The 14,054-nt window shown below is 36.4% G+C and overlaps 1 protein-coding gene across 1 annotated transcript in view; it reads right to left on the bottom strand.

Moving 5' to 3' along the window:
* The window catches only part of IL1RAPL2 (interleukin 1 receptor accessory protein like 2), a 55,347-nt gene that overhangs the window by 26,481 nt on the left and 14,812 nt on the right, over positions 1-14,054 (bottom strand). Inside the window, exon 2 of the mRNA XM_008057234.1 lies at positions 4,204-4,349. Within this exon, the coding sequence (XP_008055425.1) occupies positions 4,204-4,349 (146 nt within the window). The remainder of the gene's footprint in view (positions 1-4,203; positions 4,350-14,054) is intronic.

Raw genomic sequence — 14,054 nt, 5'->3', positions numbered from 1 at the left:
CAAAAAAAAAAAAAAAAAAAAAAAAAAAAAAAAATTCAACATCTGCCTGGGCCCTGAGGTCTTCAAGTACTCCACTTCTGGAATGTAAAAAATTTTGAAAAGATAAAATACATTTAGGTAACCAGAGGCAGACACTGGTCAAGACAAGATCACAGATCAAATCTTCTCTTTACCAATCCCTGTTATTATTCCCTTACCCTATTATGCTGGCTCTCTATGAGGGGAATTTTCAACCAACAAATATTTTTGAGTGCTTATTATGTTTTATACACTAGGGAAGTAGCAGTAAATAAGGCAGGAAAAGTATCTGTTCTGATGGACCTTATGTTCTAGTGGGGGAAAGGAGACAAGAAGCAAACAAATATGTAATGCAATATCAAATAGCTGTAGATACAATAAAAATAGAGCCAAGTTAGAGGTGAAAGGAAATGGTGGATAATACTTTTTATATAGGGTGGCCAGGAAAGGTGTATCAAGATGGTATTAATTAAGCAAAACCCTGTATGAAGGGAGGGAGGGAGTCATAGAGACAGCTAGGGAAAGAATGTTCTAGATAGAGAAAATAGCAAATACAAAGGACCTGAGGCAGGACTGTGCTTGGTGAACATGAGCAATAGAAAGGAGGCTATTGTGTATAATGTTTGAGGCAAATTGTGGTAGAAATTGAGATCAGAAGAACAGATCGTGTAGTGTTTTATAGGATATGGTAAGGTTTGGGATTTCATTCAAAGTGTAGGAGAGAGGGATTTGTGATTGGAAGGTTCTGATCAAAGGAATAACTGGCTCAGCCTGTAATCCCATGCTTTGGGAGGCTGAGGTGAGTGGATTGCCTGAGCCCATGGGTTTAAGACCCTCCTGGGCAACTTGGCAAGACGTTATCTCTACAAAAAAAAAAAAAAAAAAAATCAGCCGGTTGTGGTAGCGTGTGCCTGTAATTCCGGCTACTCGGAAAGCTGAGGCGGAAGGATCGCCGGAGCCCAGCAGGTCGAGGCTGCGGTGGCCGGGAGCCACCACCACAGCACTCCAGTCTGGGTGACAGAGTGAGATTCCAACTCAAAAAAAAAAAAAAAAAAAAAAGGGAATAACATGACCTGACATATTTAAAATTACCCTTTTGGCTGCTGTGATAAGACTAGACTGTGAGAAGACAAGGGTGGAAACAGGGAGACCCATTAAGAGGCTGTTGCCATGGTCCAGGCAATTGGTGCTGGTGGCTCAAATGAGGGTGGGGGTAGTGAAGGTGGGGGAAGTGCTCAGAGTCTGAATAGGCTTTGAAAGTAGAGCCATAGCATTTGCTGGTGGACTAGATATAGGGTGTGAACAGGGGAAAAAAGTTAAGGATGACTCCAATGAATTTGGACTGAGTAAGTGGAAGGATGGTGATTGAAATGAAAAAGGAGGCTGCAGGAGCAGGTTTGTAGGAGGAGAAATTAGGAATCCTGTTTAGAATGAACTAACCTCGATATTCCTACTAGATTTCTAAACTGAGCTGTTGAATAGGCAATTTAGTACACCAGTCTGGAGTTCAGGTGAGAAGCCCAGGCTAGAGATATAAATCTGGAAATTGTCAGCATATAAATGGTAAGCAAAACCATGAGATGGAGACTGAATGAAATTACCTAGTGAGTGAATGAGAAGAAGGAACTTGGATCTTGGGGGATGCCAATATTTAAATATCAGAAAGATAATTGATATTTCTAGTTATTCATGATTTAGACAAGTTTCCTTGTAAAATCCATATGAGGTAGCAGAGTTTTATAATGTCTTGGTTTCTAGCATAAGATTTTTAGAAATTTTAAGGACTACTGGTTATTGCTTTACTTATTAAAGAGAATGGATTTATTTTAAAACTCAAATAAGGCTATTCTGTCTACATTGGCAGATTGGTAGGACTGCCATTAGTTTTCCTCATAGCAGGTTTTTAATTGTTAACACTGTATAGACTTGTGTAGTTTTTTGTTTGTTTGTTTAATGTTATTTATTTATTTACTTACTTATTTTTGAGTTGAGGTTTCACTCTGTTGCCCAGGCTGGAGTGTAGTGGCATGATCACCACAGCTGATTGCAGCCTCAACCTCCCAGGCTTAATGATCCTCCCAGTTCAGCCTCCTGAGTAGCTGGGACTATAGGTGCACACTACCATGCCCAGGTAATTTATTTTTATTTTTTGTAGTGACGAGATCTCGCTATGTTGGCTATGCTGTCTCAAACTCCTGAGTTTGAGCAATCCTACTTCCTCAGTCTCCCAAAGTGCTGGGATTACAGGTGTGAGCCGCCACATCCAGCCTGTTTGTTTTTCTTTGCATTCTCATCACTCCAAAGACTATAAGCTCTAAGACAACTTGGGTATGTTTGTCTTATTGAACAGCACTTTATTCCACAGGACCCAGCATAGTGCTTGCTGCACCTAAGTCCTCAAAAATAAAAGATAACTTTAATTATTCATTTGACCAGAATGAGTCCTAAGTGGCTATTAGTGGCTAGACACTGCCCAAGTTCCTGAAGATACAGAGGTACAGTAGTAGGCTCTGACTTGGAGGATCTATGAGCCAGAAATAAGGCTAAGATGAACAGGGAACAAAGTGATCTTTGCCACAAGATATTTGAGCACGATCTTCATGTAGGTGGACTAAGTGATTTCCTAGTGCATAGGATGAATTATCCAAGCTTAGTATAACAAACACTGTTTGAGCATTACATATTTTTCATCTACTATATAATTATCATTTGAACCTCAAAGTGACTCTGCAAGGTAGATATTATCAACCCTATTTTACAAATGAGGAAACAGTTTCAGAGAGTCTAATCAGACAAGTCCTACTGAACCATGTGACTGAATCATAAGCTCCTGAACCTGCGTCTTCTGACTTCACTTTTAATATGAGACTTCTTTATACTTAAATACTCCTTTATTTTAAGACAGAATGAAGTCCAATAGAGTAAGAAGTGGCACTAGAGAGATAAAAGCATTATTTTCAGAATAATGACACTTCCCTGCCCCTTCTAGAGCTACTGGTCACGGTCAAGTGTTAGGCCTGGCTGTAAAATATAGATTCTTTCCTGACTAGTAAGTACAACTACTGACCTTGCTAACTGAATTTGTTCTATGGTCTATAGCCTAGGCAAGAAGAACACTGCTTGAGAACATTTGTTCCACTACATTTTTAAAACCTTTGCCAGATGTACACATACAAAAAAGTATTTAGTGTTTTGTTGTAATAAAGAGTCATGACAAAGTAACAGCCAATTCAGAAGCTACATTGCTGCTGATGTTGTTGTTTCTATGCCAGTTTTTATCCCCTTTATCTTTAAATTTAGAGTTTCTTTTCCTTGCTCATTTTATGTAAGTTCCACCCCATTTGCAGCCAACTCTAAAGAGAGATATTCACATCTTTAAGATAAAGGCCTCTTAATATCAGATCATATCACAAAATATAGTTTATAATCTTTATGATAACAATGGTAATAATACTATATGGCATTATTAATTAAATTTAAATTAATTTATTTATTTATTTTTGAGTTGGACTCTTACTCTGTCGCCCAGACTGGAGTGCAGTGGCTGCTCCCGGCCACCGCAGCCTCGACCTGCTGGGCTCCGGCGATCCTTCCGCCTCAGCCTTCCAAGTAGCTGGAATTACAGGCATGTGCTACCACGCCCGGCTGATTTTTTTGATTTATTGTAGAGATGAGGTCTCGCTGCCCAGGCGGGTCTCGAACCCGCGGGCTCAGGCAATCCACTCACCTCAGCCTCCCAAAGGCACGGGATTACAGGCTGAGCCACTGAGTCCGGCTATTAATTTTATTTTAGATTATGAAATAAAAAAGCAACTTTGTTTCTCATACAATAATAAATATCTTGCATTTCATTTAAGCAATATAAGATGTAGGAAGGCAAAATATGGAGAAAATACTAAATGTCAATATATATCAAATTTTACATAACACTTATAGCCAAGGTATACTTTATCTCACTGAATTTAAACATGACAGTACTTCATTTTATATATTCACTTCCTGATATTGTTGAATGTCATAGGCATTTTATACTAATATGAACAGCAAAAGAGATTTTTTCCTTAAAAAGACAAAATGGTTAATAGATGTTTAAACTAAATGATAAAATAAGGCCAGAAAATATATCTAACTTTGATAGTTATAGATAGCGAAACAAACCAGAGTCATAGTTATTAAAATAAATACCCTTTTTACGCAGCAGAACACTGGCATGTTTTCGTCCATTTCGGTTTTCAACATGGCAGGTATAATTTGCCAGGTCAGCTTCCACCACTGAATCAAAAATGAGTGCCAACTCAACTTCTTTTTCTCCAAGATGTTCTTTAAGGAGCCTGAAATGAAGACAGTATTCTTGGTTGAATTGACTTGATTGGGAAGAAAGCAACCATGCAAATACTACAGATGATTACACATATCACACAGGTCTCTGGGGATTATGAAGAGTCCTGGCTGGATGTATATGTAGGTTGGACCTCCAGCAAGAAAATACAAAAGAGGCTCTTGACATGAAGGTCAGATGGAAAAGAAAAGAAGTGAGTAATTCACTCAGTAAAATGAAACATTAACATGCCACTAGGCTTTGATAAGTGAAGTCAACATTATTTGTGTGGCAAAAAGGAAGAAACATTGAGTTTAAAAAACTAATTGGATTTTTGCACCATGGCATGAAGGGAGAAATCTGTGGCAGTATAGGTTTTGTGCAAGAGATGGTTAGTGGCCTTGTATTTTCACATATCAGCGCTAAGCCTATTCTCTGCTCTTCTTGTGGCTTTTATCCAGTGCAGTCATGTGTCCTGAGCCCTAATCTCCTAATGATGACAAGATGCCCATAACCCTGATTTATCCTGATATTGCTCATTATTTGTCTTGCTGTTTTCTGCTCTCACAGAAGTCCCTTGTGACGTTTTCTTCTAGTCCTGCTCGTCCTCCCTCCCTCCTTCCCTCCCTCCCTCTTTTTTCTTTTCTCCTTCCTTCCTTCCTTCCTTTTTAGCTGCAAATGGACTTGAATGGCCAGAAACAGGTGTTATTCACAGAGGGGTTGAATTGCTAGGATTCTTTCCCAAGGCATGCACCTCCTTTTTCTTTGGAGAGTTATATTTTCACCAATTACCAGCTACCTTCTAGGTGGGATAAAAGTGGGTACCCTCATGACTTTTATGTCTCCTGACTTTGGACAAAGAAGGAATAAATCACGAGTCTACATGGTGGCAAACCTGCAGTTAAGTTCTAGGGTAGGTTCTTTATCTTTAATCTATTTTTTAAATTTAAAAAATGTGGGGTGCAATTTAGGATTAGGTACATAAGCGGTCATCGTACAGGTAAAGTTTGGGCCTTACTTTGATCCCCACTTTGCCTGGTTTGAGATCAGGTACACTTATTGATGTTATGTGTCCCCCCTTCCCTGGCAGTTTCCCACTACTGCCAAATTCTTTTTACATGTATTCTTATATGTTCAGGGTCTGCTTATGAGTGACAACATGTGGTACTCTGTTCTTAGTTCCTGTGATAGATCACTGAGTATTATAGACTCCAAATCCATCCAAGTTGCTGCAAAGTTCATAATTTCTTAAATATATGTTATCTATTAATTATATATATATGATATATATGAAAGCATGAACCATTTTACATGGAAAATTAGGAAATGGAAGTAATTCTCATCTTTTTTTGGACATCTGGTTCTAAATGCAAGGAATGCCCCTATGATTTATTGACATCAAGCATAAAATTGGAAAAGTATTCACTCTGTGCTCAGTTTCTCTGAGCACAAAGAAAACTGGGCTCTAAGTACCAGGCCTGCCACTTACAAGCTCAAGCTGCATTCTTACAAAGTCATTAACTCGATGGTGCCTCAATTTAACTCATCTTTAAATAGGGAAAACACTACCATACTTACCTTAACTTTGTTGTGAGAGTAAGATGGATTAAAGTGATTTGAGATGTAAATAGCACTCTGCACAAACAATGGAATATTATTAAACATAAACATTTCATTATCTAAAGGTAGATTGTATTTTGGCTTCTCCAAAAAGATTTACATTTGTTGGCACTTAAGATGGGCTTGGTTTAATCTCTTCTGGCTCCCATTTAAAAGCAGGAAGGGTTTAAAGTTGGGTTGGTGGAACAGAGTTCCTAGATTCTAAAACTCTCCCATGCTAAAATATGAAGCCCTTTACATTTATGTACCATCACTGAATCAGACAAGAGCAATAATTTTCTTAACTGATTTTGGAGACCACATCTATTAATTTTCTTCCTGACTAAAACGGTACTTTGCCATTCTCTCTTCTCTTCAAACATGTACCTAACAAACAACAATAACAGCAACAACAGCAAGGCTGGGAATTTACAGTCATCATGGTTTACAATGACTTTTCTCCCTCCATTTTCTCTGTGCTATTGAAAAATCCCACCACATTCAATTCTTTCAGCTCTGTGTGGCCTGCTGTGGAAGAACTCCCTGTAGTTCTAGAAGCTGCTCAAGCACCAAAAATTCAGTTTGATTTAATACTTCACATGGAGAGCAACCATAGCCTCTGTCATGCACAGGGCAGAAAGCTGATCCTGTTTCTCTCGACCAAGCCCTTCCTTCTTCATTTCTAATGCAGTTTCCAAAAACAGCTCTTCACAGGCTACACAAAGAATCTGGAGAGAGGATATGAAAAATGATCCTTGGTTCATCTATTAATATATATGAGGTATCTTAATTATCAGCTCTTGAAAAATCTAGAGGTGACTTGCTTTTTGAAAATTAAAGAGTAGGTTGGTTTTCATATCTACAAATCACTCTGCAGAGCAGTCCTATTTTTTCACAGCAAATATTGATATATAACAATTCATCAATGATTCTTTGCCAATAATTAATAAGTGCCTAGCTCTGGGCTAGATATATGGTGTAAGAAAAATGCAAACATTAAATGGTCTGTTCCCTTAATATTTAATTAACCCTTTGCACTCGGAGACATCTCACAGATCACCTACCAGTAACTCTACTGCACTTTTTAATGAAATAGTGAAAAATGCATCACTGCATATTAAATAATATAGTATTGGAACCAATTATTTTATTGTAATGATATTTGGCCTATAATGGAATTTTGAACAATAAGAAACATGTTTATGACAAAACCATCAACATTTTATATTCTATATTTTTCTAATGTGTGGTAATGTGTGAAACTGTCACTGATATGCATTGCAGGTTTATTGATACATGTTGTGCAATCGTAATTTGTTTGATGTCTTCCATCTGGTGTTTTTGTATTCGAGCAGACAATGAAGTCTCATTTTCTTCCTCCCACATTGAGATAACTATGATAAAAGCTAAAAATTCCTGTCAGTCAACGTCATGTCACTTATGCCAAATCAATTTGTGTGATAGCTGTTTTTCCTATTTTTTCATCTGCATAACGATTTGTTTCTTTTATTACACTAATTCATTTATAAAATACAGAGTAATATAAATTGTAATATACATTGTAAAATACAGTCAATCTGTTCTCTTATATTATTTGCTATTTGTGGTACTGTTGTTTGACCATGTACAACAAAATTTATTCTCACTGGAGGATTGTCTTTTTTGGTAACATCTTCCCATTCTTCACTTGATGATATGCTGTCTTCTACTGCTTGGAAACTACTAACACTTTCATTGCTATCATTTTCTATTGCATTCACACATTTTCTTCTTGATGGGATGATACCACTATCACTACTATCAGTTTCTTCCACATCAATATTTATTTTTCTAACTTATTTGTATAAAAGTCTAAATCTAACTCATCTTTGCTGGTGCTTATATATAACTCTCACTTTTGTCTTTTCATTTTGTCATTGTTTTGCAAAATAAATAAATGGATAAATAATTTCTAATTATAAATTACAAAACCACAAATGAAATTTATCAAAGACATATTATTTTTCAAAATGTACTTTTCCAACTTAGGGCAGATAGATATATTCGATCTGTGGTGCTCTATACTTCAATACAATCTGTCTTCAACTTCAAAAGTCTCTTTCTTTTAAGGCTATAGCAACTTGCTTATCTATCTTTTCAAGTTATGCCATATGATACAAAGGGTATACCCACGGCTGCCTTTCTTATACAAACACTCTTTATCACTATCTTCTCTAACAAAGAAGTGTCTGCACCACTGATTGAATGGAAAACTTCAAGGAAACAAACATTTTGAAAAATTTTAATTTGCATAAGTTTGTCCTGCTTAATCACCAGCAATCTCTTTATATTCCCTGAGAGGGGACATCTGAGTGGTTTGCTAGATTTGAAATGTCCCCTCAGAAGGGACATCTGAATATAAAGGGCTACATGAGGAGATATGATCTACACAGTTGAAAAAAAATAAATAAAAATAATGAGGTAAATAAAGCAGGGTGGTGCAGTCATCCTTACAAGAGGATTTCAGAGAAGAAAGAGAATATTGTTGACTAAATTAGCTAGAAAAAGCTTGAGAAAACTCTGCCTAGTCAAAAAGAAAAAGAGAAGATGGGAGCAGGTTTTTTCAGAATGTGTGATAAAGAGACACTACAAAGACTGGTTTCAGAGTAGAGGATCCAGGTGATGGAATCCTGAGATATATTTCAAATTAACTTAGAAGTATCTCATTCCAAGGACTGATATTTCTGGGGGGAGAGGTATGTGTATTTTGAATGTATCTTTAACAGCTTTACTGAAGCATAATTGGCATACCGCACATATTTAATGTATACAATTTGAAGAGTTTGGACATATGCATACATCCATGTAGAGGTGGGTAGCCAAAGGGATTCTAGTATTAACATTTAAGGCAAGTTATATGTATAGCGAACACTGGAAAAAATAAAATAACAAAAGAAACTAACTTAGGTGACAGAAATCACTTCAAAAAATTTATTTACTTTTATCCTAGTATTAAAAATTAATATCAGCAAGAGTTTAGAAATTGTTACTCCCATTCTTACAACAAGAAAAAGGCTACACAAATGGAAAATCATCAACATTTCTCATATCCACCAGATAACAGAAGCCACAGGGCAAACTCCTGCCCTCAGAAGCTTGAGAAAGGCAAATATTGAGAATTACAGTGTATTAGGATCAGATCCTCAAGAACAAAAGCCAGTACCAGTAGAAACACTTAAATTGTAATATATGAATTCCTGGAGGCCCATTATGAACTATCCTGAGAGTTAAAAACTCCATGGGACCTAATATTAAGGGCACCCCACACTTTTGTGAGTTTTGCCTATAGGGGCACTTCCTAATTCTTATTGGGAAGATAGGAGAAAGGTCCCCTTATGCTTCTGACAGGTGGAAAGGAAAAAAATAACCATTTAAAAATGAGCCCAGAAAAAAAGTTTACCCTCAAGGGAAACTATTTTATCAGAACCTGAACTAGTTAGTTTTTACCAAAGCCTAACCTGCCTACCTGGAAGAAGAAAAATACCCAACTCCAGACCACTTTAATTTTCTGTCTCACCTAAAGGGAGTGGGGCTAAGAAACAGTTATGAAGGTAACAGTGCAGGGATGCAAGCTCACTAAGACTGTAACATTATAATAGAGTTATAGAATGTGTACTGCCATATCAGTCAGGTTCCTGTATTGTAACAAGAGATACAAATAAATTAGCTATCAAATCACATGAAAAGACATGGAGGACACATAAATGCATATTACTAGGTGAAAGAAAACACTGTGAAAAGGCTATACACTGTGAGATTCCATGTGACATTGAGAAAAATGCAAAACTATTGAGATAGTAAAAAGGTAACTGGTTATCAAGAGTTTTAGAAGAGGGAGAGTGGGATGAATAGGATGAGCACAGGGAATTTTTAGGACAGTGAAACTATTCTGTATGATACTGCAATGGTAGATACAAGATATTATACATTTGTCAAAAATCCTTGAAACCATATAATAAAAAGAGTAAGCCCTAATGTAAACTATGGACATTAGCTAATAATAGTACATGAATAGTGTTTAATTAATTGTAACAAATGTACCACACTAACAAGACGTTAATAATAGGGGAAGCTGGAGAGAGGAGCAAAGGGGCCATATAAGAGCACTCTGTACTTTCTGCTCAACTCTTTTGTAAAAATTGTGGTAAAAATCAGATAACAAATTTACCCTCGTATCTGTCCAACTATTTTGTGATCCTAAAACTTCTGTAAAAAATAAAACCTATTGAATAATAGATCTTGTTTTCTTTTCAAAAAGTGTCATATTGGAACGACTTGTTTAGTTTGTGCTTGAGCCCTAATTTTTGTATCATTAGCAGCTAGCACAGTGTTGGCAGCATAAGGAAAACTCAATAAAGGCACATTGAATAAATGAATTCAATTTTTTATAAAAAGTAATGTGTCATGAAAAGACACAAAGAAACCTTAAATACATATCACTAAGTTAAGGCAATCTGAAAAGTCTACATACAGTATGATTCCAACTATATGACATTCTGGAAAAGGCAAAAATTTGGCAGAAAAAGATTAGGAGTTGCAAGGGTCTTTTTGGGAGGGAGAGATGGATAAAATGGGGCACAGTGGATTTTTAGGGCAGTGAAACACCATAATGGTAAATACATGTCATCACATATTTGCCAAATTCCATAGAATGTACAACATCAGGAGTGAACTCTAATGTAAACTATGGGCTTTGGGTAATCAGTATGTATCAACGTAGGTTCATTGATTATAACAAATGTACCATTGTGGTCTTGGATGTTGGTGGGAGGGGAAACGGTGGTGTGGTACCAGTTATATGGTAACTCCGTACTTTCCACACAATTTTGCTGTGAACCTAAACCTGCTTCAGAAATTAAAGTGTATATGTGTGCAATGCTAGAAAGACAATATTTTAATGCAACTTAGTACAATTTAATGTCATTAAATAGACATTTTAAAAGCTCTATGTGCCTAGCACTGTGATGAGCCAGACTATATTAATAAAACAAATACCATCTCAAGATATTTCATGTTATTGCTCATTATTGACTTCCCCTAATAAAATTTAACTGAGGCAGTGAAAGGAGAAAGTGAAAAGGAAAATTATTGGTAGGGAAATTCAAAACTACTTTTCATTTTCTTCCGGGGCTCTGGTACTTTCACTTGTTTATAGAGATGCTGAATATCCACCAGACAGCCCACAATTCATACTCATCAGTGTCTGCTCATATCACCAATATCGCTGCTGCTGCTATCAAAATCATCAGAAAGTATTTATTTGTAAACAATAATCTGCTCTACTAGATGCTGTACTAATCTTTGGATATAGATGCTTCCTGTTCTCCTAAAGATCAAACACTAAAATAAGCAATGTAGAAGGGAATGGCAACATAGCATTCAGATAAAGAACACAGATAGAATGAAATTTCACTGAAATGTTGGGTAATGGAACTGTTCAGGGATGAGGATCCTGGCTAACTGATTTTTCTGATCACCTGAGATATAAATAGAAAATTCTTTGGTAGAATTTAATAGATGTAAATAATTCTAGAATGTCGAAGTCCAATTTCTGTTCACCGTAAATGGTCCCTTGAATTAAACTGAATCCTCCTTTCATGTCTAGATATCTCGTAGAGTTTCTGATTCATAAGCCTGAATAAGAGTAATCATTGTCCAGGAATAATTATTGATAATATGAATGATAGGATGTATTAAAAAGAAACAAGACTTTTAATGAAACAAAATATCTCCTTTGATTTCATTTGCTGTTTTTCCTTTCCTATTAAAGGTTTATTAGTCTCAGATCAGCATCAAGCCTGAAGTCTGACAAGATCAGATTCACCAACTCAATGCATCCAGGGAGGGTCATTCCAGAGAAATGGTGGATCAGTCCTTCATAGAAGGAAGGAAAGAAGAAACTTGTGTAATGTTTAGCTTTCCAACTGAAAGATTCTGAGGAGAGTTTAGGGAAGCAGGGGGGAAATTCTGGATTAGTTGGAGTTTCTGAGGCAGGATTGGGAGAAGTGGAGATTAACTAGTGTAGGGTACTCTCATGAGGTAATGGCAGCTTAGCAATTAGGTATCCCCCATAATAAATGCAAGTCTCAAAGCAGGTTTAGGGCATCACTGGTAAGAAAGGAGGAGGGGGTTATACGGCATTTTACAACTGCTGCGTGACCTTGGAAGAAACAGTGATTTTTTTTTGTTAACTTTGCAGCTGGCTTTATCTGTCCATCCTCCCAGCCTGATTAATGACAGGACTGTTTATTCTCAGCTAATTTTCACTCTTTCAGTCGCAGTCAAGTTTTGATTCTTTACAACCTAAATGTAAAGTAGAACAAAACATTCTGGACAATTGAAGATTCTTGCAAGCTGCATTTTGGTGAATTCAACCTAGCCCCACAAGAACTGAGAATTACTTAAAGGTAGCTCTTCCTCAGTCTCTAAACCTTAGTTTCTTGATCTACAAAATAAATGTAATACTATGTATCTCAGATGGTTATCATGAGTATCCAAGGTGATTCAAAATGCAAAATGGCTTTTGCAATCTGCTCTGTACTATAGAGACATGAGGTGGGATTGTTATAATTAAGTACTAATTATAGTTGCCTTTTTCTAGAGTGGATTATAAGTCAAGACAGCTAGTTGAGACTGGACATCAAGAGTCTGCTCAGTAAATGAAGAGAGAGAACAAATATGTCTTAGATAGGCTTTAAATATTTTATGCATAGGTCAATGTTTCAACCCTGGAACCATGAATAGTATTCATCACTCCTTCAAAATGATTCTTCAGATAACTGGCAGTTAAGACTTGCCCAGGTAAAACCATGCCGCTTATGAAGTCTATCTTTTTCACTGAACCTCCTCATGACTTACAGACTTTACATTCACATATGGGTAAATAATAGACACTTATTTAAATCAACGGTGAAGTGATAGATCAACATTCTTTTTTTTCAGTGGGATGAGCTGAGAGAGGGAGAAAAAAAAATTTTTTGAAGCTCAACTTTTGGAAAACTAAGGGCATTGGGAGTGCTTTAAGACATTAAAAAATGTGTGGGAAGTTGCCAAAACATGTCTCATCATTTTGCCTAGGGCTGCAGGGGACTCCAATGATTGCCTCTATACTTTTGGGACAAACTACATATTTATAGCTGTGCATTGCTGTTTTTTAAAGGGTGGGTTATTAATAGACTATTTTTGGTCTTTAAGATAGATTTACTTTATTTCAAGAACAAAACTTTTTCATGCCTATATTACACTCTCTCCTTTGTTAGAGCATTTCACTCATTCCTGGAGAGGTGTTAAGATAAGGAAATGGAACAAAAACCAGAAAGTGGTGAAAAAAAGGAGTGAAGAAACCAAAACTAAAACAAGCAAAGCTCATATTCAACTTGCATCCTTTTAGGAATTGAATGTAAATAAAATATTTGCATTTTAAGAAGTTTTTCTTAAAAACCTTAAGATAAATTGAATATTTTAAAAGACTTGGTACTGCTTTACAGTATTGCCCAAGGAATAAGACTTTAGGCATTGATAGGGAGATCTGTAAAGTGAGATTTATAATATAAAATTACATTGGGATGAAGCAATTGTCTTGAAATTCATGTAGTCTTTTTTGACAATCAGATGCAATTTGGAACACTGCAGACAATTTTTTTTTTTTTTTTAGTTTCTTGCAAAGGGATACTTTTTTCTTATAAAGATGTGGGGTACAATTCAGGGATAGGTATACAAACATTGATTATGCAGGTACCTTTGTTGATGAAGTGTGCCTCTCCCTCAACTGCCAATCCCATTTCCCCTTCACTGGTAGTTTCCCACTACTGTCAATCCCTTTCTTATAGTACTTCGATAATTGTTCGAAGTCCACTTATGAGTGAGAACATATGGTACTCTGTACTTTGTTTTTGTGATAGTTTACTGCGTATGACAGACTTTAAATCCAAGTTGCTGCGAAGTCCATATGTTTGTCCTTCTTTGTGACTGCATAATATTCCACTGTATATATGTATCACACTTTTTTAATCCAGTCCAGCAACGATGGGCAGCATGTTTGGTTCCATATTTTTGCTATTGTGAATAGAGCTGCAACAGA

This window comes from Carlito syrichta, unplaced genomic scaffold, assembly GCF_000164805.1.
Source record: "Carlito syrichta isolate Samal-C Ts95f unplaced genomic scaffold, Tarsius_syrichta-2.0.1 Scaffold302910, whole genome shotgun sequence".
In the NCBI taxonomy this organism is placed as follows: domain Eukaryota; kingdom Metazoa; phylum Chordata; class Mammalia; order Primates; family Tarsiidae; genus Carlito; species Carlito syrichta.
The sequence above is the reverse complement of the archived record's forward strand: the minus strand, read 5'-3'. Positions and strand labels throughout refer to the sequence as shown.